The sequence below is a fragment of the Zophobas morio genome, unplaced genomic scaffold, assembly GCF_036711695.1.
Source record: "Zophobas morio isolate AGI-343-1 ecotype UQ-CSIRO unplaced genomic scaffold, CSIRO_AGI_Zmor_V1 ptg000012l, whole genome shotgun sequence".
Lineage (NCBI taxonomy): Eukaryota > Metazoa > Arthropoda > Insecta > Coleoptera > Tenebrionidae > Zophobas > Zophobas morio.
In genome coordinates this window covers 13,922,305-13,949,519 of record NW_026972117.1, presented here as the reverse complement: position 1 = coordinate 13,949,519, position 27,215 = coordinate 13,922,305, and the positions used below count along the sequence as shown (strand labels likewise).

At 33.0% G+C, this 27,215-nt stretch overlaps 5 protein-coding genes across 7 annotated transcripts in view; all 5 read left to right on the top strand.

The window, feature by feature from the left end:
- LOC135128356 (heterogeneous nuclear ribonucleoprotein C) overlaps positions 1 to 27,215 on the top strand; it is a 673,355-nt gene that overhangs the window by 439,785 nt on the left and 206,355 nt on the right. The window lies entirely within an intron of this gene.
- On the top strand, positions 5,153 to 5,992 carry LOC135128351 (uncharacterized). Its single transcript, XM_064055263.1, has 3 exons — positions 5,153 to 5,339; positions 5,392 to 5,591; positions 5,648 to 5,992. Exons 1-3 carry the CDS (start codon positions 5,264 to 5,266, stop codon positions 5,960 to 5,962), a joined length of 591 nt encoding a protein of 196 aa, XP_063911333.1. The 5' UTR covers positions 5,153 to 5,263; the 3' UTR covers positions 5,963 to 5,992.
- On the top strand, positions 9,064 to 9,918 carry LOC135128350 (uncharacterized). Its single transcript, XM_064055262.1, has 3 exons — positions 9,064 to 9,230; positions 9,282 to 9,481; positions 9,532 to 9,918. The coding sequence occupies exons 1-3, from the start codon at positions 9,155 to 9,157 to the stop codon at positions 9,844 to 9,846; spliced, it is 591 nt and encodes a 196-aa protein (XP_063911332.1). The 5' UTR covers positions 9,064 to 9,154; the 3' UTR covers positions 9,847 to 9,918.
- On the top strand, positions 12,681 to 13,788 carry LOC135128349 (uncharacterized). The gene is made up of 3 exons (XM_064055261.1): positions 12,681 to 13,164; positions 13,222 to 13,421; positions 13,472 to 13,788. The coding sequence occupies exons 1-3, from the start codon at positions 13,089 to 13,091 to the stop codon at positions 13,784 to 13,786; spliced, it is 591 nt and encodes a 196-aa protein (XP_063911331.1). The 5' UTR covers positions 12,681 to 13,088; the 3' UTR covers positions 13,787 to 13,788.
- On the top strand, positions 13,903 to 15,214 carry LOC135127749 (uncharacterized). The gene is made up of 4 exons (XM_064054340.1): positions 13,903 to 14,319; positions 14,373 to 14,572; positions 14,623 to 14,949; positions 15,137 to 15,214. Exons 1-4 carry the CDS (start codon positions 14,244 to 14,246, stop codon positions 15,212 to 15,214), a joined length of 681 nt encoding a protein of 226 aa, XP_063910410.1. The 5' UTR covers positions 13,903 to 14,243.

The following is a 27,215-nucleotide window of genomic DNA, read 5'->3' as shown; positions in this document are numbered from 1 at the left end:
GCTAAAAGAAAACTTGTTAAAAGGGTGTTAGAAAATTTAGTTCTCAAACTAGGGACTTGCAGAAGTCAAAATCATAAAACAACTATATTCTTGGGCACACTATACATGTTCATGAAAAATTTAAGAGGCAGGAGAACGATTAAAAGGAGAATTAGAAATTTAGGAAATCTGAAAATTCTGAACACGTATGATTTGTAATAAAACTTTCTTATTTCCCTTGTAAAATATACAACTTTAATTATGTGAGATAATGTCAACATTTCTTTCATTTTTTTTGTGGATTATACCGTAAATAAATTTTTACCGGCTCAGACAGCTGCCTTTTATAGGAGTGTTGAGGTTTCGTATCTCCACAACAAGCCATGTTGTCGCATTACGACACTGACTGCAGGTATGAAATTAACGACTTCGGAATTAGTTTTCTCCTCTTATTGTTCGTGTAAGTGTGTAATAAACGAATAAAGGCATTAATTTACGACACACACGGTGTGTCTTTGTCCCAGCAAACGAAATCCGCGCTGACAATATTACATCAATTATCTCAACATGCGAACGTGTTATTAATTTTAATTCCATCGTGTTCGGAATCAAATCGAAAACGTTCCGCATTTCAGCGTTCCGTCCAGAAGTCATCGTTTCCCAACATGCAACCTTAAACTCCATTACGGCTGAGGCTCCGAATGAGGAAAACTTTTAATTATTTGGGCTCCATCAATGCAAACCCGGCGACATGTTTGCCACTTTTTTGTGTTTTTCAGGAACCGTGATAAAGTGTCGAGTTCGTATCCGATTCGCAGTGGGTAGAAAATGAATGCTCGGCTATTATTGCAGGCGGTTTTATTAAATTCCCTGCTTAGATAGTTTGTAGAGTTGCGGATTTGGAGGTTTTGTTTTACAAAGCGGTGCATCTTGGGAGGGGATTTGAGGGAATGGTTCATTTGTTTATTCAGTTGCTGCCTTCTCTTCATTGTATGTCTGATTCGGGTAAATTTTATCTCATATCTCATCGTGCAAGACGCGGTTTTGGCGGAGTTTATGACGCTTTGCGGAGGTTACGGATATATTTCTTTTTTAGTTTAAACGTAGAAGGAAGTATAAAAAGACGAATGTAATCAACTGACAAAGTAGCTACTTAGTCGGATGGAGGAGTGTTTGTCACTGACGAAATAACATCATCTTTTGGGTATTTTTTTAAGGAAAGTACTATAGTCGGCAATAACCGCTATTCATCCGTTTGACAACAACGATCTGTATTTTGTGGAAAAATATTGAATTAAAATGAAAACTGTGAGTGGGTAGTGAAGTTGAGCGGCGTCGTAAAATACACATCATTCCAAACAAATCTAAAATATCAACCGATTTTTATACATCATTGCATATTTTTGTTGGTTTTGTAAATTTCAGAAAAAAAATTACACATTTTTAAAAATATTTTAAAAATTGCACGCATTTTTTAGAAATTACTCATGTAGAAAAATATCCAGGTCACTGTTTTAGGTGTTTTTTCGCTTTCTTGTTACGAGCTTGAACAAATCTTGTATTGAAACATAATGGAAATGTTTAATGGAGAAAATGTAAAAAAGAGTTTTTAATTTCGTGAAGTACACATTATTTAATATGAAAATTACCTAAAATAGTGCAACATTTTCAACAAAGGTGTATGATATTCATTGGTCAAATTGCTATAAAAAGCATTGACGTGGTTTATTTTAAATAGTGTACTTTTCGCCATAATAAATTGATTATGGTAGTCGTTTCGAAAACATATATCATTTTGATACTCTGTTTAATGTTTACAACGTTTTTTTTATCATACGCTAGACTGATAAAATTTTTAACGAAAATGTCACAAAACCTGGTCTAAAACAACATGATTTTTCGTGCAAGTCCAAAAAAATTATGAAAAAATTCTTTGTGATGCAGATTACGAAAAAACCGTAATTTTATAAAAGTAAAATTGGCAACTCTGCACACACTTAATGCGCGAACACCTCCAGCTTACTTTCTGATTTCTTAGTAACGATGATGACTGAAATCCACCTTTTATTTTTTTTTTAGGACAATAACCAAAACACCCAGTAGTCATTATGCATTATTATTAATAAAACAAGCTATTATTTTTCATTAATAAATAACCCAAAAAAAAAATTTAATAGGACATAAGGGGTTAGTAGCTGCTAAGATAAGACTGATTTTGGGAAATAAGATAATATGAATAACTGTTTGTCAGTTATTTATTATCCATATACAGTATGAAAAATTTTGCAAAATCGAAAAACCGAAAAATTGAAAAACTGAATTATCGAAAATTTAAAAAAAACCAGAAATTGAAAAGTTCCCAAAATTAATAATGTTGAAAAAATTGAGAAATCGAAAACGTAAAAAATCGGGAAATTTAAAAATCGAAAAGTCGAAAAACTTTAAAAATCGAAAAACCAAGATGGCAAATTAAAAATCGAAAAATTGTAAATCTAGAAATCCGAACATGAAAAAATCAAAAAAATTAAAATTGGAAAACCAAAAATTTAAAAACCGAGACATTGAAGAATTGAAACATCGACAGATTGGAAAGTCGAAAATTTAAAAATTCCGAAAATTGAAAAATTGAAAAATAGAAGAAAAATTGAGGAATCCAAAATCTGGAAAATCGAAAAACTGAAAAATTACAAGATTGAACGACATAACCAAACATTGGAAAATTAAAAAATTGAAAAATTGAGAAGCCGAAAAGTCAAAAAAGCGAAGTCGAAAAATCGCGAACTTAAAAAATCGAGAAATTAAAAATCCAAATCCTGATCGACAAATTTAAGAACTGAAGAACTGAAAGATCGAGACTTTGGGAAGTCGAGAAATGGGAAAATCAAAAAATTGATACATTGAGAGATCCCAAAACCGAAAATTCAGAAATGTCAAAATTTGAAAAATTAAAAAAATATTGAAGAACTGACAAATCGAAAACTCAAATGTCTAAAATATAAAACATTGAAAATTAAAATATCGTTAAATTGAAAAATGGAGAAATCCAACCATCAAAAAATCAAAAAAATAAAAATTCGAAAATCTAAAATTTAAAAATTTAAAAACTGAAAAATCAACAAATCGAGAAATGAAAACTCGAAAATTAAAAAAAAATCTCAACATTGGAAAATCGAAAAACCGAAAAATAAAAAATCGAAAAATCCAGAACCCAAATAATCGAAAAATCGAACTACTAAAAAATCCCAAAACCCAAATATCGAAAAATTGAAAAATAGGAGAAAAATTGAAAAATTGAAAAACTGAAAAATCACAAAATTTAACGAAATTAGGAAATTCAAAAATAGAAAAAATGAGAAATCAAAAAGTCAAAAAAGCGAAGTCAGAAACTTTAAAAAAGAAAGTCGAAAAATCGTAAGCTTAAAAAATCGAAAAATTGAAGAATTGAAGAAGTGAAAAATTGGGATCTCGACGAATGGGAATATAACTGAACATTTAGAAACGTCAAAATTCGAAAAATTGAAAAATAGAAATATTTAAAAACCGTAAAATTGGGAAATCGAAAAAAAAATCGAGAAATCCGAAATTTGAAGAACGGAAAAATTGAAAAAGCCAAAAAGTTCTATTCTGCTTTTTAGCATTTAAATATCATTTATTCGACAAAATTGTACGATGACATCATTAATTGCTGGGGGGGCATGAACGGATCAATTTTGACTAACGATTTAACATGCTTCCAATAATTATAAATTGGAAAATGTTGTTGATTTTTTTCCAAAAATCTTGACGTCTAAGGTAAAAACTCAACACGCATCCATAAACCATAAACGGGTTAGTTCTTCGTAGGACGGAGATGTGTGTCAGATCAGCTCTAACGAAAGTCGGCTTTTACATAAATCGCTTAGAGTCAAAATTGGCCTGATTGCGCTCTGGTCTCTAGATCAAACCAGTTCTCAAGCGACGCAATATAACTTGGAAGGGATTTTTCAAAATGATAACAAAAAAACTTTAATACGTATTTCACTGTTCTTCTTACCGTAAAATTTCATGCTATGATTTCTGATTCAAATTAAAATAATAAATTCAAGAATTTTAAGTACATTAAGTATCATTTAAAGAATACAGTCTGGAGTCAAGTATGCAGTTTACATTACAGTAATTTTGTCTTTATAGCTTTAAAGCAATGCCATTCGGAGAATTGTTATATTTCGGCATATATTAAACACGGAACTCATCTTAAATTCAAAAATACTGCGAAAATAAAATGTAACATATAGAGGAGAGAATTTCATAACTAATGACATTAGAATTTTTTTTCAAGAAATTAAAAGAAACAAGGATCGAAACACAAATACATCGAGATGTATACTGTACAAATAAGGACGACGGATTGAAGAAAAACAGCAAGTGTCATTTTAAAAAATAAAATTGACTTGTCCGACTGATTAAAAATTATTTGTGATTTATTTTATTATTATTATTATTACGTTAAGTTGAACAACATGTTTATGCCCAATTACAATTCAACTTTGCTATTATTAGTAAAATATAAGAGTGTGTAAATAAGGACGTAAACACAGTCGATTTAAGCTGAACTATAGTTCCAACAGCTGCAATCACTACTGTCCTCATAATGAGGAAAGCTTAATCTGTCGTTAATAAGCTAATTATTATTAGGGAGATTAGAGGTCAGGTAGGTTGTGAAGAAGACAAAACAAAAAAGTACATCTAATGGAGTAAATCAAAGTCGTTCTTATGTTGATTAAATTGTATGCATATTTCGTCAATAGACGAGTGTTTCTCAAAGTCTAGGCGAGGAGTCGGCAAATAAAAACAAAAATAAGCACGAGAAGACCACCTAGGAATAGTAAAGCATATTTTACTGAGAAGATTAGGACAATCAATTTTCTAAGAAAATTCGGCGAAAAGTCAGTAAAGGAGTTAAGTAAATCGTGCGCGAAGCGCACTTACTGTCTTCATATTTGATTTTCGAACTATTTCGAGCACGATTTTAAATGTCAAAGGATATTTGTTACAAGGTAAATTCACGAAGTGCAATGACCATACATTAATGTCTGGACGTCATTGCATATTTTAGCTTTTTATGTGCATATATGCGTCTTTCATCCAAGGTTCGTGCACATAAATGTAGCGTTTGCTGATAACAGTTCTAAAAAAAAATCACATATCCTCGATAATTTATTCAGATGTGACGTCTTAAATGTACTATAAATACCAGCATTGTTGACCAAGAGACCACACTTCGTACGTTACAATTAACGTAAGTATGGCTCTAAGTGTGTGGTCCCTTCTATTATTCTTCCAACTGACTTTGGTTCTTGGAAATAACTGGAACTGTGCTAGTAAGTTAAAAAAATAATAAGTCAAAAGTTGCTTTTTGTAATATTTTCAAAGATTACTACTGGAGGGACTATTTCGGTACTATTCCGTACGATGCTATCCCAGTTGGAAAAGACCACCAGGGTGACAATCGATACATTGGCTTAGTATACAACCGTGGCTACGAGCTTCTGCCAGCAAACGTTCTCCCGAAGGAGGGAATCGCACAAGCGACGGCATACACCTCTGTCTTAAATAGTACCGAATACTTGAAAGTAATCTCGGAAACAAAAATTTTTGTTTAAAATTTAATTATTATTATCATTTTCAGATACTGTGTGGTCCTTACAAAAGAGCTTTTGTGTGGTTTCGTGTCGAAAATCCTAGCACTTTTCACAGTTCTAATTATCCTAATCTTATTCCTGGGGGTAGTGAAGTAGGAAAAAAAGTATTCATTACAAGGGTTTTTTACAATGGGGAAGCTATAGTAGGCAAAATGCATGAAGGCGGCAACCAATTAGGAACACCGTTTCCTGTGGGAGATACTATTAAGTATACATACCCCTATGAAGTTTTAGGGTACGATTCTAGTAAACAAGGTATTCCTTGTTTTAATATTAGGACAGGTGTTTCAGATAAACTATAATAGAATACAATAAAATGAATGTCATTTTAATCTTTATTCATATTGTAGATTCCGATTTTAATATTCATGTATTGTTGAAATATATAATACTGGCGGGGGTGCACTTGTTTCATTTTTTGGTTTGAATAGTACTGATCGGAAATTTTACATTTACAAAAAATTTGGGTTTTAAATGACTAAGTAGGCAACCAAACGTAGTTTGGCAAGGTGTTGTAAAACTAAATCAACTGTGACATCTGATTTTTTCTGTTTTTCTAAGTAAAATAATAATGAAATAAGTCTACATATATTAAGAAAAAAAAGACAAAATGTAGCCCCGCCCACCCGCCCTCTCTCAATTGTAATGATTTTTTTCATTCGTCGTGGGTCAAGAAGGCGGGGCTTAGCTGCAATATCTTTATTTCTCTACGAGAAATAACAAACAGGTTTTTGAGTATCGTGTTGTTCAAAGAATACTGTGCATAGTTATTAAGAAAAAAGTAAAGTGAAAGATTAAGCCCCACCCATACCCGCACCGACCTCAATTATCAATTGTGATGAATTTTTCATTCGTTGTCGGATCCAGGGGCGGGGCTTAATGGCAAGATTCATATTTTGTCTACAGGAATTTACTACTTAAAAAATGTTTTTAAGTTTATCTCTATTGTGATGATTTATTTTTAATCACTCAGAGTCAAAGAGCAGAATTGAATTGCAAAATCCTTATTATTTCTCTACAAGAAATTACCACGTAAGACATGTTTTGAGTATCGTGTCTTGATCGAAAGAGTAACGAAGTTTTCATTCGTTGGCAGGCCTATGGGCGGAGCCTAATTGCAAAATTCATATTTCCTTACAAAAATTTACCATTTTAACCGTGTGTTAAGTTCTAATAAAAAAAAATCACAATACAGATGGGGTTGGTGGGCGTAATTTATATGTTGCCTCTTTTTTTTTAATATACATAGTATTTTTTGAACAACACGATATTCAAAAACATGTTTTTAATTTTTTGTTAAGAAATAAGTCCTTTGCATTTAAGCTCCGCCCCCTTGGTTCTCGGCGAATAAAAAAAATCATCACAATTGGGACAAGGTGGGTGGCCGGGCTTAGATTTTGCCTTTTTGTTTTAATATGTGTAGACTTCTTTTCACAACAAGAAACTGAAAACATGCTTGTACAGGTTAAGAGCAGTATTGTGGGTTTTCTATTTGATTAAAACTGAGTTTCGTAGATGGGGCTGAAAGACTTTGATAATAAAATATGTGTCCAAATGAAAAAAACAGAACAATATATGAAACTAACAAAAAATGAAAACGACGAGCAAAAGTAAATTAGATAGATAATACAAGTAGAAAAAGGTAAAGGAAAACTCTAAATATTGGCTGCAATAAACTAGTAATAGACGGAAAAGAGTGTAAATGGGATAAAAACAAGAAAAGCAAGAAGAAATCTGAGAAGCTAAAAACCAAAGTGGAAAATTGGTAATAGGAAACTGGAGACGAAAAATAAATTGAGATTGGATTCAGAAACGGACAATGAAGAGAGAAAAACCAATATATAACAGAAAAATGGTAGCAAGCTAGAAGATAGAGAAATAAAAGTTGGAAATTGGAAAGCACAAGGTGTATATGAAGAAGAAAAGCTCAGGAGTCTAATAGAAATTGCAAAAAATTATGGAACAATAATATTAGTGTTTCAAGAACCCAAACGAAATAATAATGACGTTGTAGAAGTAGGGTTTAATATTTGGGGAAAAATAGAACGTCTGGGTACTGGATTTTATTAAATAAAAATCGAAAATAAATTGTGACTGTGACAGAAGAGAAAGATCTAACGATGAAGAAAATATCTACGAGCAAATACAACAAATAATGGATCAGTTGCTAAACTACTTTTTGAAAATATCTTTGCATAAACAGACATTATAGTATGAGAAATTTACTGCAACCCTATGTCTAAAGATGACTTATAACCCTATCCATCTAATACACACTTTACCAAACGGTCTGATAAGCGCCGAAAGCTGCAGACTTAAATCCCACACACTTAAAATAAAAAAACGTGAAACACAACTCCAAAAAGACTGATTCCATAAAACTCATTTACCTCCACTCGATTGCACTCTATTTATTCTCCTCCCTCGGCACCTAAATTTCGCGTATTTTAAAAAGAAAAAAATACACTTTTACCAGCCGGTCCCATTTCCGCAGCTCGATGCCATTTATTCGAGAGTCGTGCGTCAAGTGGACAAAAGCTCAGGTGCAAGAGGACCGGTTGCGGTCTTCCGGTTCGGGTTCTGACAGGAGCAGAGTGTTTACGGCCGGTCCATTGTGCCCAGGATATCGCCGCGTTTCGCCCGAAATGTATACAAACTGAATTATTTACGAAATATGTAAATTAAGGGAGGTTTTTAACACGCTCGCCAAGTTACGACTCTTTTACTTGGATGATGGATTACGTGCTATTTACGGAGCGGAAATTTGCTAGACTGTCTTGCCTTGTGTATGGTGCAATTAAAGGGGCCGCAGGGGGTAAGGTTCAAAGCGGTGCTCGGCGTATGTTATTCTGATCGGGGGGGAAATAGAAAATTTCACTTTGTCATCTTGATATTGCTCATTATGATTTAGGTTAGGTTCGTGATTTTTCTTTTAATAGAGAACGACATGCAAATTGCTTTTGGGAAATACACATACAAGGAGATTTCAAAAAATGTGTGAGTAGCTAGAGTTATTTTAAAAAAGTGATTCGCGAAAGCATGCGTTTAGTTTCCTTGAAATTTCTGGAATACACCTTAACGTGATGGCATTTCAAAAGAATGAAACGGAATTTTGTTGTGCGTCAAAGACAAAGAAAATGAATAATAATTTTTGATAAATATGAAAGCATTTATGCCACTAAAACATCCTCCAAACTCAGTTATTCTTCGTTAGGTAACTTCCATTGGTCCAAAGACGGAGGAGTACTATTTCGAGCACGATTTTGAATGTCAAAGGGACATTGTTTACAATGTAAATTCGCGAAGTGCAAAGACCATGTATTATTGTCTGGTCATCATGGCATATTTTAGCATTTTTATGTGCATATGTACGTCTTCCATCCAAGGTTCGTCTATATAAATGTGGTTTTTGGTGATAACAGTTGTAAAATGTCTTAAATGTAGTATAAATACTAGTACCTCTGCCCACTTTGTACGTTACAATTAATGCAAGTATGGCTCCAAGTGTGTGGTCACTTCTAATATTTTTCCAACTGACTTTGGTTCGTGGAGATAACTGGAACTGTGCTGGTAAGTTAAAAAAACAATAAGTCAAAACTTGTTTCTTAATATATTGAAAAGATTACTACTGGAGGGATTATTTCGGTACCATTCCTCACGATGCTGTCCCAGCTGGAAAAGACCTCCAGGGTGACAATCGATACGTGGGTTTAGTATACAATCGTGGTTATGAGCTTCTGCCAGCAAACGTTGTGCCTAAGTTGGGGGTGGCACAAACGACGGCGTACTCTTACGTCTTAACTAGTACTGCACATTTGAAAGTAACTTTAGAAACAAATTTTTTGTTTGGAATTAAATCCATTATTTTCAGATACTGTGTGGTCCTCACAAAAGAGCTTTTGTGTGGATTCGTATTGACAATCCTAACAATTTTCATGGTGCTAATTATCCTAATCTTATTCCTGGAGGTACTGAAGTAGGACAGAAAATATACATTACAAGGGTTAATTATAATGGGGAAGTTATAGTAGGCAAAATGCGTGAAGGTGGTAACCAGGTAGGATCGGCCTTTCCTGCAGGAAATACTATTAAGTTTAAGTACCCTTTTGAAGTTTTGTCGTATGATTGTAGTAAACAAGATGTTGTTCCTTCTTTTGATATTAGGACAGCAATTACTTCAGATTAACAATAAAAAACATAAAATGAATGTTTATTTAAACATTATTCATGTATTGTTGAAATATATGAAGTGTACATATGTTTTATTTTTTAGTTCGAGTAGTACTGGCGGGAAATTTTACATTTCGCCCACCCACCTTCAAGTCACTTGTGACGACTTGTTTTATTCGTTGTGAGCTGAAGGGCGGAGTTTAATTGCAAAATGCTTATTTCTCTAGAAGAATCTACCACGTGAAACATGTTTTATGTACCATATTGTTGAAAGAAAACTATATTGCAAAAAAAAATTAATTCGTTGTCGGACAAAGGGGCGGAGCTTAAGTGTAAAATCCGTGTTTCCCGACAAAAATTTACTAAACGTTTTAAATATGTTGACCTGAAAAGAAGATTACGTACGTTCAGAAAAAACGGCAAAATTTATGCCCCGCCCACCCACCCCATCTCATTTGTAAATGATTTTTTTTATTCGTTGTTACCTAGAGGGCGAAGTTTAACTGAAAAATCCTTATTTCTCGACAACTTACCATCTGAAACATGTTTTTAAGTAAATAGCAAAAATAGCATGCACTTGAATTATTTTCTACTATACAATTTTTTTGAGAATTTTTAGACGACTTTTTCAAAAATGAAATTTTTCCCTATGTATATTTGACGATTTCGAAATTTAACTAAATACACATTCTTGTAGATATCGCAAATTTTAAAAATTAAAAAAAAATCGAATTTCACACCGCATATTTCGAAAATATTGCACCGTGATACCAAACACGCTATATTTTTGGAACCAGCTTATATTTGGATATTTTTCTTAATATCCTCTTAACAAACAAGAAACTTAAAACATGTTTAAAATAGTAAAATTTTGTCTGACAACCAATGAAAAATTCATCACAGTTGAGATCAGGGGGGGTGGACGGGGTTTAATTTTTACTTAATACTTATAGTTTTCTTTGAACAACACGATTACTAAATAAGGATTTTGCAATAAAGCTTTGTTCCCCCGGCTCACGACAAACAAAGAAAAATTGTCACAATTGAGACAGGGTGGGTGGGCGGGGCTTATATTTTCTTTCTTTTTTTCTTCTTAATATAGATAGTCTTTTCTTTACAACAAGAAACTGAAAACAGAATTAGAAATGAAACCTCCGTGCATATATTAAGAAACAACGCAAAATGCAAACCCCGCCCACCCACCCTCATCTCCGAATTGTTTTATTCATCGTGGACTGAGGGGAGGAAACATATACCTGCGAACGTGTGTGGGACGGAAACACGAACATACTGTTTTACAACACCTTGCCAAAATTGAAATAATTCTACTTTACTATATATAACCGGCTTATTCCTTCTAGTCGTCTTTAGAATTCTCGTAAAAGATCACATATATAGTACTCTTTTTTCAAAGGATTATTAAATAGTTCAAAAATAATTTATTTATTTATTTTCATTTAAAGGATGCTCTTCCTACTTTTTCTTATTGTCTGTTATTTCTTTGTCAATTTTCCTATTGTATTTTCTTGATTTTCTCAGAAAGTTATAGTTTTCGACTTGTTCGATTTTTTGCCTATCTGGTTATATTTTGTGGCATTTTTCTTTCGCCCCCATTATCATCGTCTTTGTTTTGTCTATATTTACTTCCATGTTTATATTTTGTACCTCTGTTTGGTATTCTGTTATATATTCTGTACAACACTTTATGTTGAAAGAATCTTTGCCGAGTATAAATAATATACTTTGACTGATAGACAACATAGTTTTTTGGTCGACAGTTTGCAAAAACATATTATTAATAATTTATAAAAAATAGGTATGTTCCATTTAAACTACATACCAGGACATACTTATATATCATACCAACTCTATATAGTAGCATGTTTGAAAAAAGTGCATATTATCTTAAACACATGCATATTTTAGCCTTTTTTATGCATATAAATACGCATATTTCATCAAAGCTTCCTGCATTTAAGTGCGGTTTTTAGTGATAACAGTACTAAAATAATAAATAATCACATATTATCGATAATATAATCACAGGTGATTTTTTAAATATAGATACTATATAATTACTGCTAATCAAGAAACAACAATTAGAAACCATACAGAACGTGAGTACCATACGTTACTATTAATAAAATTATGGCTCTAAGTGTGTGGTCCTTTTTATTGTTGTGTCAGTTAACTTCCATTCTTGGAAATAAATGGGACTATGCCGGTATTCAGTTTTATCCTAGCAAGTACTGATGAAAACCCGTACATAACGTACTGAAGACTTAATCTGCCATTTTCCAGACACCCGGTATATTAAACTAAAAATAATCCTGCGTTCTCATTTTTTTAAATTTATTCGTAAATTTAACTGGTACATTTTGTATAAACTTAGAGATACCCTTTTTAGCAATTAAAGATTAATCGTTGTTCTAAATAATTAATTGGATGTTACTACCTCAGCAAACATTCACAACTATTTGGATGTAAAAATGACATTTTTTACGATGGGTAAAAAGTATAGACGGAATAATAAACTATAGTTTAGTGGAATTATGATTGATAAAATTTGAGTGGCATTTTCTTAGGAATGTTTTTAATTGACTTGATCAAATTCTTAGTGGAATGAATAGACAAATTCTCGTTATCGCTAGTCATCTACAAGAAAAGCGCACCTAATTTCCTAGTTATTACTATTACAAAGCACGTCGTAAGAGTACATTGGAACAAGGAAATTAATGAAAGTTCCGTTGTTGTTTTACTATTCGTATCACTATTAAAATTTACGCAGTTGTAAGTATTGCAAAAAAAACTATAAATATAGCTTGAAATAATGAAATATTGTAACTACAAACGTCCTCTTAACTAACTTCCATGAGTTACACATATCTGGATGTATACCGAAGCGCACATATTCTACACATGTTTGATTTTCGTACTATTCACAGTCCGATTTTAAAAGTCAAAAGGACATTTTTTACAATGTAAAATCGCGAAGTGCAGTAGCCCTGCATTAATGTCTGGACGTCACAGCATATTTTAGGTTTTTATGTGCATAGGTGCGTATTTCATCCAAGGTTCGAGTATATAAATGTGGCTTGTGGTGATAACAGTTCAAAAAAAAAAAAAAATCACATATCCTCGATAATTTAATCAGATGTGACGTCTTAAATGTAGTATAAATACAAGTACTTGTGTCCAAGAGACAACATTTTGTCCGAAGACCAAGCTTGAATAACATACGTGACATTTAATATTATTATGGCTTTAAGTGTATGGTTATTTTTAATATTTTCCCAATTAACGTTGGTTCTTGGAAATAACTGGGACTGTGCTGGTACGTTAAAAAAGAAACAATAAGTCAAAAATTGTTGTTTTTTAATATTTTGAAAAGATTTCTACTGGAGGGACTACTTTGGTACTATTCCGTACGATGCTGTCCCAGCTGGAAAAGACCGCCAGGGTGATAATGGATACATTGGTTTAGTATACAACCGTGGCTCTGAGCTTCTGCCAGCAAACGTTCTGCCGAAGGAGGGAATAGCACAAACGACGGCACACACTTCTGTCATAAATAGTACTGAATATGTGAAAGTAATTTTGGAAGCAAAATTTTTGTTTGGAATTAAATTTAACATTTTTAGATACTGTGCGGTCCTTACAAAAGAGCTTTTGTGTGGATTCGTGTTGAAAATCCTAACAATTTTCACGGTTCTAATTATCCTAATCTTATTCCTGGAGGTACTGAAGTAGGAAAGAAAGTATACATTACTAGGGTTAATTACAATGGGGACGTAATAGTAGGCAAACTGCAGGAAGGCGGTAACCAAGTAGGATCGGCATTTCCTGCAGGAAATACTATTAGGCATAAATTCCCTTTTGACGTTTTGTCGTACGATTGCAGTAAACAAGGTATTCCTTGTTTTGATGTTAGGACAGGTATTTCAGAAAAACAATAGAATACAACAAAATGAATATTTTTAAACTTTATTCATATTGTAAGTAGTTGGTGTTTTCAATATTCAAGTATTGTTGAAATAAATATATGATGTCACACGGGAGTGTACATGTTTTATTTGAGCAGTACTGGTCGGAAATTTTACATTTACCAAAAAAAGGTAAAAAGGTCATTTGTTACACCGTAAATTCGCAAAGTTCGATGACCATGTATCAGTGTCTGCACGTCATGACATATTTTAGTCTTTTTTTGGGTACAGGTGCATATTTCATCCAAGGTTTATGCATATAAATGCGGTTTTTAATGACACCTGTTCTAAAAACAAAAAATAATCACATATTTTCGATAATATAATCAGATGTGACGTCTTGAATACAGTATAAATAGAAGTACCAAGAGTTTGTCTGGATACAAGACAGATCGTGAATAACATCCGTTACAATTTATAAATTATAATCATGGGTCGAAGTGTGTGGTCATTTTTATTGCTGTGTCAGTTAACTTTGGTTTTTGGAAATAAGTGGGACTGTGCCGGTAAGTTCAAACAAAGCAACAATGTAAAGAGTAATTTTTAAAAATTTGGAAAGATTACTACTGGAGGGACTACTTCGGTACCATTCCTTATGATGCTGTACCAGCTGGAAAAGACCACAATGGTAATAACCGGTACATTGGACTAGTGTACATTCGTGGTTTCGAACTTCTTCCAGCCACTATTTTACCACAACAAGGAGTAGCACAAACCACAGCATACACTCATGTCTTGACTACCAGCCAATATGTGAAAGTAATCTTGTAAGCGAAATTTTTGTCCGAAATTAAAAATATGCTTTTCAGATACTGTGTAGTCCTTACAAGGCAGCTTTAGAGTGGATCCATGTTCAAAGCAAGGATTTACACGATTATGAAAGTCGTAATCTGATTCCTGGAGGTAGTGAAGTAGGGGAAAGTCTATACATTGGAAGAGTTTTTGAAAATGGGGACGTTATAATAGGAAAAATATTTAGACATGAACGCGCCAATAGAGGAATTTGGTATCCCGTGGGAGATACTTTTAAAAATTCATTAACGTATGAACTTCTCTTATATAACTGTTATAGAAAAGATTTCCCTACGTTTGACGTTAGGACAGGTGTTTCTGATAAACAAAATCATACTGAGATAGTATTCCAATAATCTACTTATTATATCAGATTAATTATGCAATATGAAATGTAGACGATACTATTAAATAATATAAAATGATAAAACTTCATTAAGTAAAATAAGACTCCAAAACTGCATCCGTACTTTCTGAGGGTGTAGATCTTTTATTAGTCCTCACAAGACCTCGTTAGGACTCGAGTTTCAGCAGCCTTGTAAGAACTTATTTTCGATCCAACAAACAATACTGTGTGCCGGCTTACCTCCCTTCATACTGAATCCGTAAAACCTTTCAAGTGTCTCTATTTTATCGACGATCGATGCTTTCAAGAATTATCCTGTCCAAGGACTCGATAACGACAAAGTGGAGTGCTCTAATGTCGCGTGACAGTTTCAATTTTTCGGTTAAAAACTTCATTTCGACCCGAGGGGTGCCTTAACGAACGTACGGCTCACTTTTTCTGGAATTTATTTCCCCAGTACAGCGGTTTCCAAAGTGTGGTCACTAGAGGATTTTCAAAATAAGTTTAAGAAATCATTTAGAAATGAACCCCCGCAAGGGCGTCCTTAAACGATGAAGTCGTCGGGTTTTCGGAATGTGTTTTTTGGTAGCTTTCGTGCTCGGCGGTTATTATCGTTCGTAATTATCTAGATAGATGTGGTCTGCGGGGATAAACACGGCCCATAAAAAATCCACAGCAAGTGTCTGGAACTAGTTGGCACCCCTGCCGTGGGAACGGGCCCATTGCAATGCTAAACAGATAGTAGTCTGGTCTAGACGTCGGATCTCGATGGTTAACAGGGAACGGCGCGATAAAGTCGACCCGGTAGTCTGCAGCAGGCATGCCAACCTACATGATTTAATAAGGCGCATGATGAATCGGTCATAACCGTAACGATGTTTTGGCATGAACTGTAATTTGCGTAATAAGCTATTTGTTTCCGCATTAAAAGCGGTCCTTATTTTTTGCGTGATTTCTGTTCATATTTCAAGAGGATGGGATCGGGGGAGTGCTGGGATGATGTAGGGTGCTAAGTAGTGGAGGAGTTGGAAAATTTTAATGCGGTTTTACGAACTCTTGACCTTGACGGGGAGGTCAGAGCAATATAAAGGTTTGGAGATTCTTCGTTCTCATATACCTTTCAAAATTTCTAATCATTCCTTCTTTCTTCCAATCACTACCCCTTAAATCTGTAGTTTGCTAACAATTTCTTCAAGATCTCCCATATAAGTAGCGAAAAGACGTGGGCTCAGTGGGTACCCTTGTCTTACCTCCTCTATCATTTCAAAATGTTCACTCTCTTTCCCAATCATCCTTATATTGATGGTTGTTTTTGTAGTTTGTTGATCTTGTCTATTAGATGTTTATTTATTTATTTTTTTTCAAATCTTCTCATATGTTTTCCCTACCCACAGTGTCAAATGGGGCTTCTAAATTAATAGAAAAGGTAAATATGATAACTCCTTTCCTGTATATTTCTTTCCCTATTCTATGGTTCGATATACAAACATTATCCATGGTTCCCCCTCCCCATCCTTTTTCTTCGACTAATTCCAACAGTTGCTTTTCTTCCTTATTTTGACTTTTATTTTTGGATCTTCTTTTTCCATCATCTTCTGTATTCTTCCTCCTTTTTCTCCTACTCCTGCATTGAAATTTCCGGCTACAATCACATAGTCGGCATCATTTCTTTCTATTTTGTCTTTTATTTTTTCTTTCATTGTTGTCATATTCTTACTATACCGGGTGTCCGAAAAATGGCGGAATAAATCTTCAGTACGTTATGTACGGGGGTTTCGGGAGTCCCAAAATAAATAATAAAAAAATTGATTATGATGTAGATTACGAAGAAAGCCTGATTTTATAAAAATAAAATTGGCTACACTGCACGTAATGTGTCAATACCTCCGGCTCCTTTTCTGATTTCTTAGTAACCTTTTATTTTTTTAGGACAACCAGTAGTCATTAATCGTTTTGCAACAAAGTTGTTATTTTTCATTAATAGATAAACCAAAAACTCGTAATTTTTCCAAATTTTGATCATTTTTTAAAGTTGGCCATCAGTACTTGCTAAGATAAAACTGATTTTGGCAATGACATACCTCTAAGAAAAGAAAGGGTGGGTGGGTGGGGCTAGTACCTGATAAGATAGGACTGATTTTGGAAAATGAGATACCCCCTAAGAAAAATGAGGGCGGGTGGGCGGGACTAGTACCTGCTACGATAAAACTGATTTTGGCAATGACCTACCGTCTAAGAAAAGAAAGGGTGGGTGGGTGGGGCTAGTACCTGATAAGATAAGACTGATTTTGTAAAATGAGATACCCCCTAAGAATAGAGAGGGTGGGTGGGTGGGGCTAGTACCTTCTAAGATAAAACTAATTTTGGCAAATACGATACCCTCTAAAAAAGGAGAAGGAGAGGGCGGGTGGGCGGGGCTAGTATATGATATATGTTATTTAATTTCTGTAATGTCTCAGTTTACTTTTATATCTGAGTATGTGACTCATCATTCCGACGGCGGCGCTCTACCGAGGAAAAGCCTGGAAGCGGAAATCTCGATGGGCACTCCAGAACAACCTTGATCGTGAAATAGCTAGAACGGAGAGCGCCGCTGTTCATAAATACATAAATTTTTGCATTTCGTCTTTTGACACAGAAATCTATTACAACTGCGTTAACAGCGTATTTCTGAAAATTCGAAAAATCAAATAATTTTTCGAAAAAGCTGGATTTCTTTACCTTCGACCACTTTTTTTGATATCACAATTTTTCGTTTTTCCTTTTTCTTCGATTTGACATTGCCTTGATATCACAGTTTTTGCGCTTTTCATTTTCTTCAGTTTTTCAGTTTGGATTTCATAATTTTTTATTTTTTCTCATAATTTTCCGATGTTTCAGTTTGACGTTTTTTCAGTTTTTCTCCTCTTCAATTTTACGATTTTTAAATATTTCAATGTTTCGACTTTTCGATTTCCCACTTTTTCAATTTTTTAGATTCTCAGCTACTGGATTTCAGTTTTGGGATTTTTCAGTTTTTCCATTATTCAGTTTTTCTTTCATTTTTCAGTTTTTGGATATTTAGGTTTTGGAATTTTTAAATATTTCGATTGAAAAAATAAAATTGACTTTTCGATTTTTCACTTTTCGATTTTTCGACTTCATGAGTTTTCGATTTCTCGATCTTTTATCTTTCAATTTCTCAATTTTTCAATTTTTAACTTTTCGATGTTTTGATTTTTCAATTATCTGACTTTTCAATTTTTCGAAAAATTGGAAAACCGAAAAATCAGAAGCTGTGAAATCGAAAAATCGAACAATCTGAAATTAAAAAAAATTGAAAAATTAAAATATAAAGAAAATTGAAAAATCGAGAAATTAAGAAATCGAAAAATCGAAAAGTGCAAATATCGAACAATTGAACAATCTAAAAACTGGAAAATCAAAAAACCGAAAAATCGAAAAATCGAAAAATTCAAAATTTAAAAAATCGAAAATTTGAAAAATTGGAAGATTGAGGATTCAACAGACTAAAAAATTGATAAATTGAAAAATTCCAAAACGAAAATGACGAAAAATTGGGAAATCGGAAAACTGAAGAACTGAAAAATCGAAAAATCTAATAATTGAAAAATCGTAAAGTGGAAAAATCGAAAAAGCCAGGAATCAATACATCGAACCATCCAAAAATTGAAAAACTGAAATATCGAGTAATAGAGAAACTGAAAAGTCGATTTTTCGTTTTTTTTTTTCAATTTTTTGATGTTTCGATTTTTCAATTTTCCGGTTGTAGGTTTCCGATTATTTTAACTTTTAATGTATCGAAAATAAATATAAAAATTTGTCACTAAAAACATTTAAAAATCCATACAAAGTAGAAGTGGGCGGGGCTAGTAGCTGCTGAGATAAGACTGATTTTGGCTAATGAGATCTCTCTAATAAAATAGAGGGCGGATGGGCTAGTACCTGCTAATATCAGCGTCTTATTCTAGCAGGTACTAGCCCCGCCCACCCCCCCTCTCGTTTCTTAGAGGGTATGTCATTTGCCAAAATCAGTTTTATTTTAGCAGCTACTAGGTAGGATAAAATTGATTTTGGCAAATGATGTACCTTCCAGAATTCAAAATCTAATGTTTAAATTTAATTTTTTTAAAATGGTTACTTTCTTGTTTTCTCGACGTTTTATGACCCTTATGAAAAATTTGGTCTCCTGTTTACGTCTGTCTGTCAACTGTCTGTTTGTGTCGGGGTTTATTATACTGATATTCTTCGAAACTACTGGACCAATTATTATTGTCAAATTTTAGGTGTATCTTAGTTAATGGCTAACCAAAATTTATCTAATCATCCCCACCAATCATTTGATGACGTCGCCCAAAAATTTTAGGTTGTGAATGCTATTTAAATTTGGCTGGACTTGTGGTTTATGAATCCGCCTTAAGTTTTTATTGGAAGCATCCAAGTTTTCATGAGTTCTGGAGAACAAAAAAAGGGTCAACGTTTCGGTCTATCTCTTCTCTGTGTATTTATTCTCGATTATTACTAAGCAGACAATTTCCGAAACTACCGGACTGATTGTTACCAAATTTTACAGTATTTTAGGTAATCGGTTATCTTGTAAAATATGATACTCCTGTACTTGTGTTTTATGAATCTGACTTGTTTTTTTATCCTGGGCCAAACATATTAAAATTATAAAAAATTTCACAATAATAATTTCAATTTGGAAAAATCATTAATTTTGTTTCGAAAATTTTCTTTGGGCATTTATATTAATTTTTCGTTTGTAATAAAATTTCAGTTTGTTACAAGCTTTGGAATTGTGGAAAATAAAACTCTAAAAAATTATTTTAAAGTTACTTAGATATTTAAACACAGTCGAACAAATCCAGCTTTTTCCGAAAAATTAAAAATATTAATGTGCGAAATTTTATTTATTTTCTGGTAATAAAATAAAGTATGATAATACCAGTCACAATATTAAAAAAACATTTGATTCACAAGCGAGATATCACCGACACGTAAAAAATCTTCCACAAAAAAATTTTTGTAAACTAACTGTGATAAAAATCAAGGCAGAGTCATAGACCACGAATATAGGAGTATAATATTTTTTTTAAGCTAGATAATCTTTATCACCAAAACGATGAGGGGACGTCAACAAATTTTATACGCACATTGTATATGAACATGATATTCAAAGCACACATGTAAAAATTGGTCGAAAGCTGTTTCGGCAGAACTTCCCTCGCACCTAAAGTACAGTGAAACATATCCAGCATTTTTTCCAACTTGGATTGGCGCACTGTAATAGTAAAAATAAATAAATAATAAAATAAATTGATACACTCATTAATTTTTATGCAATGATAAATCACAAGTAAAAACTCATGATATTTTGCGGTAGATTTAGGAATTTAACTCGTTACTACGTAAATTTGCGATTTAACACCTTTAAATTTCATAAGTTTTTACAAGATGAATAGCGGGAAAATCAGTTTTATCTTAACAAATACTAGGCCCACCCACCCGCCCTTTGTTTTTTCAAAGGATATGGCATTTGCCAAAATCAGTCTTATCTTACCAAGTACTAGATCCGCCCACCCGCCCTTTGTTTTCTCAGCAGGTAGTATAGTAAACCAAGAGTTATAAGGTTATATGGCCATCATAAAATCATCCCATTGTGTCGAAGTTAAGTTGTTTACAATAGAAAAGGTTTTAGGGTCGTAAATAACGTGTCCACTGCAGCTCGACCGGCTCTTGTGGTTTCGTTCAGGGGCGGCTTTCACTAAATATGAAAATCCACAACTCCACTATTTCTTTACTACCTGCAGCCGCTGAGGGTTCCGAAATAACCACTCGCTTTGAAAGCCGGCCCTGTTAAATATGAGCAAGAAATGTTTAGAAGATGATTTATTGCCAACCGGTAGGCTTAGTGCGAACCACACAAAGGGGGTATTTATTTGCGGTCAACTACTTTTATGATGGCCATATAACCTTATAGCTCTTGGTTCACTATATTTGCTAGTACTTGCTAAGCTTGTGGAATTTTACTATTTTTTTTTTGGAGTTTTCAAAACTGTAATTTTGCACTATTAAATCTTGCGTTAATTCTCGCACATTTCCCTATTATTTTTTAAAGAATTCTTGTTGTAAATCTCCGTTCCGGTTACCATTTGTTTCCTTTTATTATGATGGTCCATATTTCTTCTGCCTTCCTCTTTAATTTTTTCTTTCTTGTTTTACGTCACTTTAGCTCTTCTTTGTTGTTTTCTCTTTTTGCCCTCTGACATATCCAATTAAATTCTTTTGGTATTTCCTCTTTCATCTTTTCCCATCCTTTTACTTCTATCTATAATATCAAAATTCGCTACATTTTCTAAAAGTGATCTCCTTTATTCTTCTTTTTTCCGCATTCTTAGCCTTCTTAATTTGCCTGTTCACTTCTTTTACCACATCCATAGCTAATAAGGTCGTTTTTGAATTTTCCTTTACCTTGGCTTTTCCCCGTTAAAATTTATCTCTACTTTTTTGATTTTCATAATAATAATAATACTAATAATGTTGTCTTTATCTCCTTCGGCATTATATAATTATTAAATTAATTGTGATCGAGTGATAAATAATCAACATTATATAGAAGTCAACGAATTGCCAAAATTTTAATTTCCGTATACGACTTTTCATTGTGAACATACCGTCCACGTTCTGAAGTTGAATCGTTGTATATTTTATACAAAATCTAGTGCTTGTATACCAGAAAAAGACGAATCTGGCAGTTTAAATTAACAATTTAATATACATATTTTGTAATTTACGGTGTAATAATTCATGGTTAATTTATAAAATGGGATGCATTGGTAATTTTAAAACATGAGCAAATTTTTGATATATTAAAACTTATTTCAGCGTATGAAATCTAAATATGAGTTACGCAATTACAATTTCATCGATTGCTTTAAATAACGTTGGCACAGCGTTGTGTATCTAGTCATATAATTTCAGAGAAGACATACGGATTCAAGTCTCAGGATGATTCGATTACAAATTATGTTGCTCAAGATAACCTTAATCTGAAAACGGTAAATCGGTATTGAAATAAATTCTGTGTCATGTCTGCAAACTTGATACTTGTTCCACCTCTAATTAGAACGCTTCTTTGCACTCATTCTCTCCAAGCTGACTGAATGGAAGAGAAAATTTCGTTTGAAACATCCGCCTCACTGTTTTGATGCAAATTCCATACAATCAAATGTTCAGAAAAATCATATAAATCGAGTTTAACAGCACGTTGCATCCACTCTACATCCCGCACCCTCGCCGATTTGCTCCCCTCGGTATTCGCGCAAATATGGCGATTTCGCTGCGTGAATGCGGCTTTAGAAAACAATAAATTGAAGACAAAGAATAGATCGGAGGCGTTATCTAACAATGAAACCGTCACAAAGAACGCCTCGGCTTATCTTATTTGACGATAAATAAGCCGAAATGGCGTGATATTGAAGACCTTCAGCCGCCATCGCCCGCGCAATTCTGTCGGACAAGTCTCCTTTCAATTTAAAACAATCCTTTTAAGAGGTGATGAGAGCAAGTGATTTTTTCTTCGGCGTTGCGATAGTTTTATAGACACTATCGGTTCGAGCTATAAAGAGCTCGATGCACTCTGCTAAGCCCGGATAAGACGACACGTCCGTGATAAAACTCCTTCTCGCGTTGTATTCGTACGATAATGGTGCAGGATGAAATTTTGCGGCCGAATCTGTTCCTATAAATCTAAGAAAAGCGGATTTCAAAACTTAAATTAGTTTCTAGTTTGGTCTGCTGGGAGCGCCAGGTAGAATTGGAGGCCCGATTGGAATGTATTGAATCTAAAAAGTGTACCGGTGGGCTGGCTGCGGGTGTTGCCGGTTTTCGTGAATGCTAAACAAAACAAGAACTGCGGAAAACACGCCCTCGTCGTCCCTTGACAGGGCATAAAACGAATAAAGGCTTATGTTGAGCTGTTTGCAGGAATTTGTCTTGGTAATGGCGAGAAGATGTGGAGGTTTGGCATTCGTCCTCGTTCTACGGAATCGAACATCTGCTAAGGTCGGCCCACTATTGTCTTAAAGGCACTAAGCTAAAATGAAATAGTGTGACAAAATTTATGAGGAATTTTTTCTTTTAACGATTTCTTTAATTTAGTGATCCTTCACAAATCCTGCAACTTTATGCTGTGACTTTTTTTGATTCTAATAATAATTAATGAGATATCGAGATGCGAGTGCTTCATGACTCACCCTGTATATATTTAAAAAATTTCTACCAAATTTCAGGTTTACAGGATTGATTCTAAAGCTGTTTTAATCTATCCGTTACCTAGAAGATGACGCAAGTTCGTAAAAGTTAAATCACCTTTTATTGCCGCCCGTTACCAAAAATATTGGGTAGCTTCCAAAAATATAATCCGACATTTATTGTCGAACGCAGTAATTTTGTAATTTTTGGAACAACATTGAGTGAAATTTAGACGTAATGTGTCAGCTCCGCCAGCAAGTTGTCACATTAGAACCATTTTCGTTATGTGGATAATCACAGCTTGCAAAAACTAACGACATTGTTCCACTTTTCGAATATATTTCATATTTGTGTAACCAAGGTCATAAAATGTGGTGATAATAATAATAATAATTGGCGTACATAAAAGACAGCTGAAACTTCTTAAATATAAATCTAAACTTCCAGGAGAATAATAAAAGCATCTGTACTACGACTATTACTAATACTCTTTATTGACCTATAACCATTATCGACCACCCAGTACAATAGACCCTATTAGAAATTGCACAATGTGAACACATTGTTTGCCAATAATATAAACTGCAAATTTTGGACAAAGCTTTCTATATTAGATATACAGGATGGCTCAAAATTACACATTTCCTGTGTCTTTTGGAAACACGTTTTCACCAGGCTGATACAACTAACCCATTGCAAACAAGTTTCAGGATTACAATTTTTTCTTCAAATATACACGTCGAAGTAACACCCAATATATTTCTAATGTATTTCTAATGATTTAAGTTTTTCATTAATCCGTCATTTTAAAGTGGGAGATAATTAATTTTATAGATGGATTTTTAGTTTATGTTACATTTTGACAAACAAATAAAAAATTGGGGAGCGTTTTAATTTATCTGTACAAATTCTTCGTTCTCTTAATTTTTTAAAAGTGGGTACCCTGTTTATTATAACATTTTTGTGTTTTACTTTTTACACCAAATTTAGTGTTTTTTGGAAGTATTGTTATTTTATATATTCCAACAAAAAACTCCGACCCAGTTTAAACAAATCTAAAAAATGAGGTTCTAATTTGATCAATAAAAAATTGGTCGAAAGCTATAAGCATAATCCAAAAGATCAAGCTCTCTAAAAAATATATAAAATTTGATTTTACGACTTTCGCTTTGTAATAACCACTGTAAAGTAAAAACCAGAGGCACTTGGTACTAGCAATCTGAAGCTCAATTTAATTTATGTTTATACATCGAAATAATGTCACGTAGAAATTAGTTTCATTTGAATGAGTTTGTCTTCTCAAAACATGACTAAAATTATTAATTAAACAACAATCAAATAAAATGTTCTCAATATTATAATTCTTATTTTATCGTTATTATATAAACACTTCGTATTCGTCACATCTTCGAGAAAATGGGGTGACTCGTTCTTAATTTGACCAATGAAAAATTAGGGATGGCGTCATTAACTTGGATAATTCTAGTCACAGCACAAAAGAAAAATCAATATACCAATGCAAGAAAAAAAAAGGGCCAAGTTCGGCATCGAACCCGCAATCGTACGGAGATGTATAAATCGTTTTGGGAATAAAACGTTATTATACCTTGCAAATGTTTTTCCGAAAATTTGAACGTTTAGCGAAAAACTGGAAGCGGATGTGTACACTACAAGTATATGAGTATATTTTTCTGTAACATTCAATTCATTTTAAAATACTGTTCATTGAAATGACGTCATAAAATTGTTGGTGGGGATGTCTAGCCAAATTTTGAATGGCATTTAACCATCTACATGATATTTCTAATACATATGCAAAATTTGACAACAATCGGTCCAGCATTTTCGGAGATTACGTGTCTAATAAAAATGGATACGAACAGACAGACAAACAGACAGACAGACACACAGACACACATTCAGGCAGACGGATACGGAAGAGTACTTTTTTCGTACTGTAGGGGTCATGAAACATCGAGAAAATATAAAAGTTACGCTCGGAAAGTAAAAGTAAGAAAACAAGCAGAAAAACAAAAGAATGTATATGGATCATAAACTGAAAATAATACAACTTCCTCGAGGAAAATGTTAGGACGGATTCATAAGCCACAAGCAGAGGAATATGTTATTTTATAAAATCTGAATCCTACTAATCTTACCATGAAAACACTTAAGGGGACATTATCACATTATCATGGGAGAACGTGTGGTTTTATTTAACGTTTTACCATCTACACGATTTCTTAAAAAACACATAAAATTTGACAACAATCAGTCCAGTTATTTTAGAGATTATCCATCTAGTAAAAATTGGCACAGACTACCGACAGACGGAAATGGAAGACCAACGTTTTCCTACCTAGAGGTCATGAAACGTCAAGAAAAGGGGAAAGCCCCCGGATACGGCGGAATAAATATGGAACTAATAAACACATTTTAAACAAGTATTTAACTCGATAAAACGAGTCAAACTGGATAACAGCACTGAATAAATAAATCCAAAAAAATAAAATAATGATATTTGCTAAAAAAGCAGAAAACCAAAAACTTGAAATAGGGAAATTCATATTTGAAAAAGAAGGTAAATTTAGATACCTAGGAATAATGTTAGTATGCAATGCCGAAAATGATGATTAAAACAAATTTCGACAATTTTGGAATTTTTTTTTAGGTTTCGACTTCCAGAAGTTTTTTCGGACCCATTTCTTGGATAGCTTCTGTCATTTTTCCACAATTCCCACAGAAACACTGCAAAATTTTGGATTTAAAAAAACATACTTTGAAGCTTTGAAAATTTCGGGGAATTTTCGACAATTTTTGTAATTTTGCTAAAGACATTTTACACGCTAATAAAGAATTATTCAAGAGAAAAATCATCGGAGAAAAATGCCAAATTGCATATATACTGTTTAAACAATTAAACATGGCAGTTTTTTGGATTTAAAAAAATCTATTTTCAAGCTTTAAAAATTTCTAGCAATTTTCGACAATTTTCGCAATTTAATTAAGGACAATTTACACGGCAATAAGAAATTATTAAAGAGAAAAATCATCGGAGAATAAATGCCAAACTGAATATATACTGTTTAAATAATTAAACATTGCAGTTTTTTAGATTTAATTAAATATATTTTCAAACTTTGAAAATTTCTGGCAAATTTCGACAATTTTCGCAATTTAATTAAGGACATTTTAGACGGGAATAAGGAATTATTAAAGAGAAAAATCATCGGAGAAAAAATGCCAAATTGAATATATACTGTTTAAATAATTAAACATTGCAGTTTTTTGGATTTAAAAAAATATATTTTCAAGCTTTGGAAATTTCTGGAAATTTTCGACAATTTTCGCAATTTAATTAAGGACATTTTACACAGGAATAAGAAATTATTAAAGAGAAAAATCATCGGAGAATAAATGCCAAATTGAATATGCACTGTTTAAAAAATTAAACATTGCAGTTTTTTGGATTTAAAAAAATACATTTTCGAACTTTGAAAATTTCTGGCAATTTTCGAAAATTTTCGCAATTTAATTAAGGACATTTTACACGGGAATAAGAAATTATTAAAGAGAAAAGTCATCGGAGAATAAATGCCTAATCGAATATATACTGTTTAAACAATTAAACGTTGCAGTTTTTTGGATTTAAAAAAATAAATTTTCAAGCTTTGAAAATTTCCCACAATTTTCGTCAATTCTCGCAATTTAATTAAGGACATTTTACACGGGAATAAGAAATTATCAAAGAGAAAAATCATCGGAGAAAAAATTCCAAATTGAATATATACTGTTTACACAATTAAACATTACAGTTTTTTGGATTTAAAAAAATATATTTTCGAGCTTTGAAAATTTCTGGCAATTTTTGACAATTTTCGCAATTTAATTAAGGACACTTTACACGAGAATAAGAAAGTATTAAAGAGAAAAATCATCGGAGAATAAATGCCAGATTGAATATATACTGTTTAAATAATTAAACATTGCAGTTTTTTGGACTTAAAA

Excerpts from the sequence above, each read along its gene's own strand:
- LOC135127749 (XM_064054340.1), top strand. The coding sequence starts at position 14,244 with ATGGGTCGAAGTGTGTGGTCATTTTTATTGCTGTGTCAGTTAACTTTG. Across the intron at positions 14,573-14,622 it reads CTACCAGCCAATATGTGAAA|ATACTGTGTAGTCCTTACAA; the intron begins GTAATCTTGTAA and ends TATGCTTTTCAG. Across the intron at positions 14,950-15,136 it reads AACAAAATCATACTGAGATA|CAGCCTTGTAAGAACTTATT; the intron begins GTATTCCAATAA and ends CTCGAGTTTCAG.
- LOC135128350 (XM_064055262.1), top strand. The coding sequence starts at position 9,155 with ATGGCTCCAAGTGTGTGGTCACTTCTAATATTTTTCCAACTGACTTTG. Across the intron at positions 9,231-9,281 it reads AGATAACTGGAACTGTGCTG|ATTACTACTGGAGGGATTAT; the intron begins GTAAGTTAAAAA and ends TATATTGAAAAG. Across the intron at positions 9,482-9,531 it reads CTAGTACTGCACATTTGAAA|ATACTGTGTGGTCCTCACAA; the intron begins GTAACTTTAGAA and ends CATTATTTTCAG.
- LOC135128349 (XM_064055261.1), top strand. The coding sequence starts at position 13,089 with ATGGCTTTAAGTGTATGGTTATTTTTAATATTTTCCCAATTAACGTTG. Across the intron at positions 13,165-13,221 it reads AAATAACTGGGACTGTGCTG|ATTTCTACTGGAGGGACTAC; the intron begins GTACGTTAAAAA and ends TATTTTGAAAAG. Across the intron at positions 13,422-13,471 it reads ATAGTACTGAATATGTGAAA|ATACTGTGCGGTCCTTACAA; the intron begins GTAATTTTGGAA and ends TAACATTTTTAG.
- LOC135128351 (XM_064055263.1), top strand. The coding sequence starts at position 5,264 with ATGGCTCTAAGTGTGTGGTCCCTTCTATTATTCTTCCAACTGACTTTG. Across the intron at positions 5,340-5,391 it reads AAATAACTGGAACTGTGCTA|ATTACTACTGGAGGGACTAT; the intron begins GTAAGTTAAAAA and ends ATATTTTCAAAG. Across the intron at positions 5,592-5,647 it reads ATAGTACCGAATACTTGAAA|ATACTGTGTGGTCCTTACAA; the intron begins GTAATCTCGGAA and ends TATCATTTTCAG.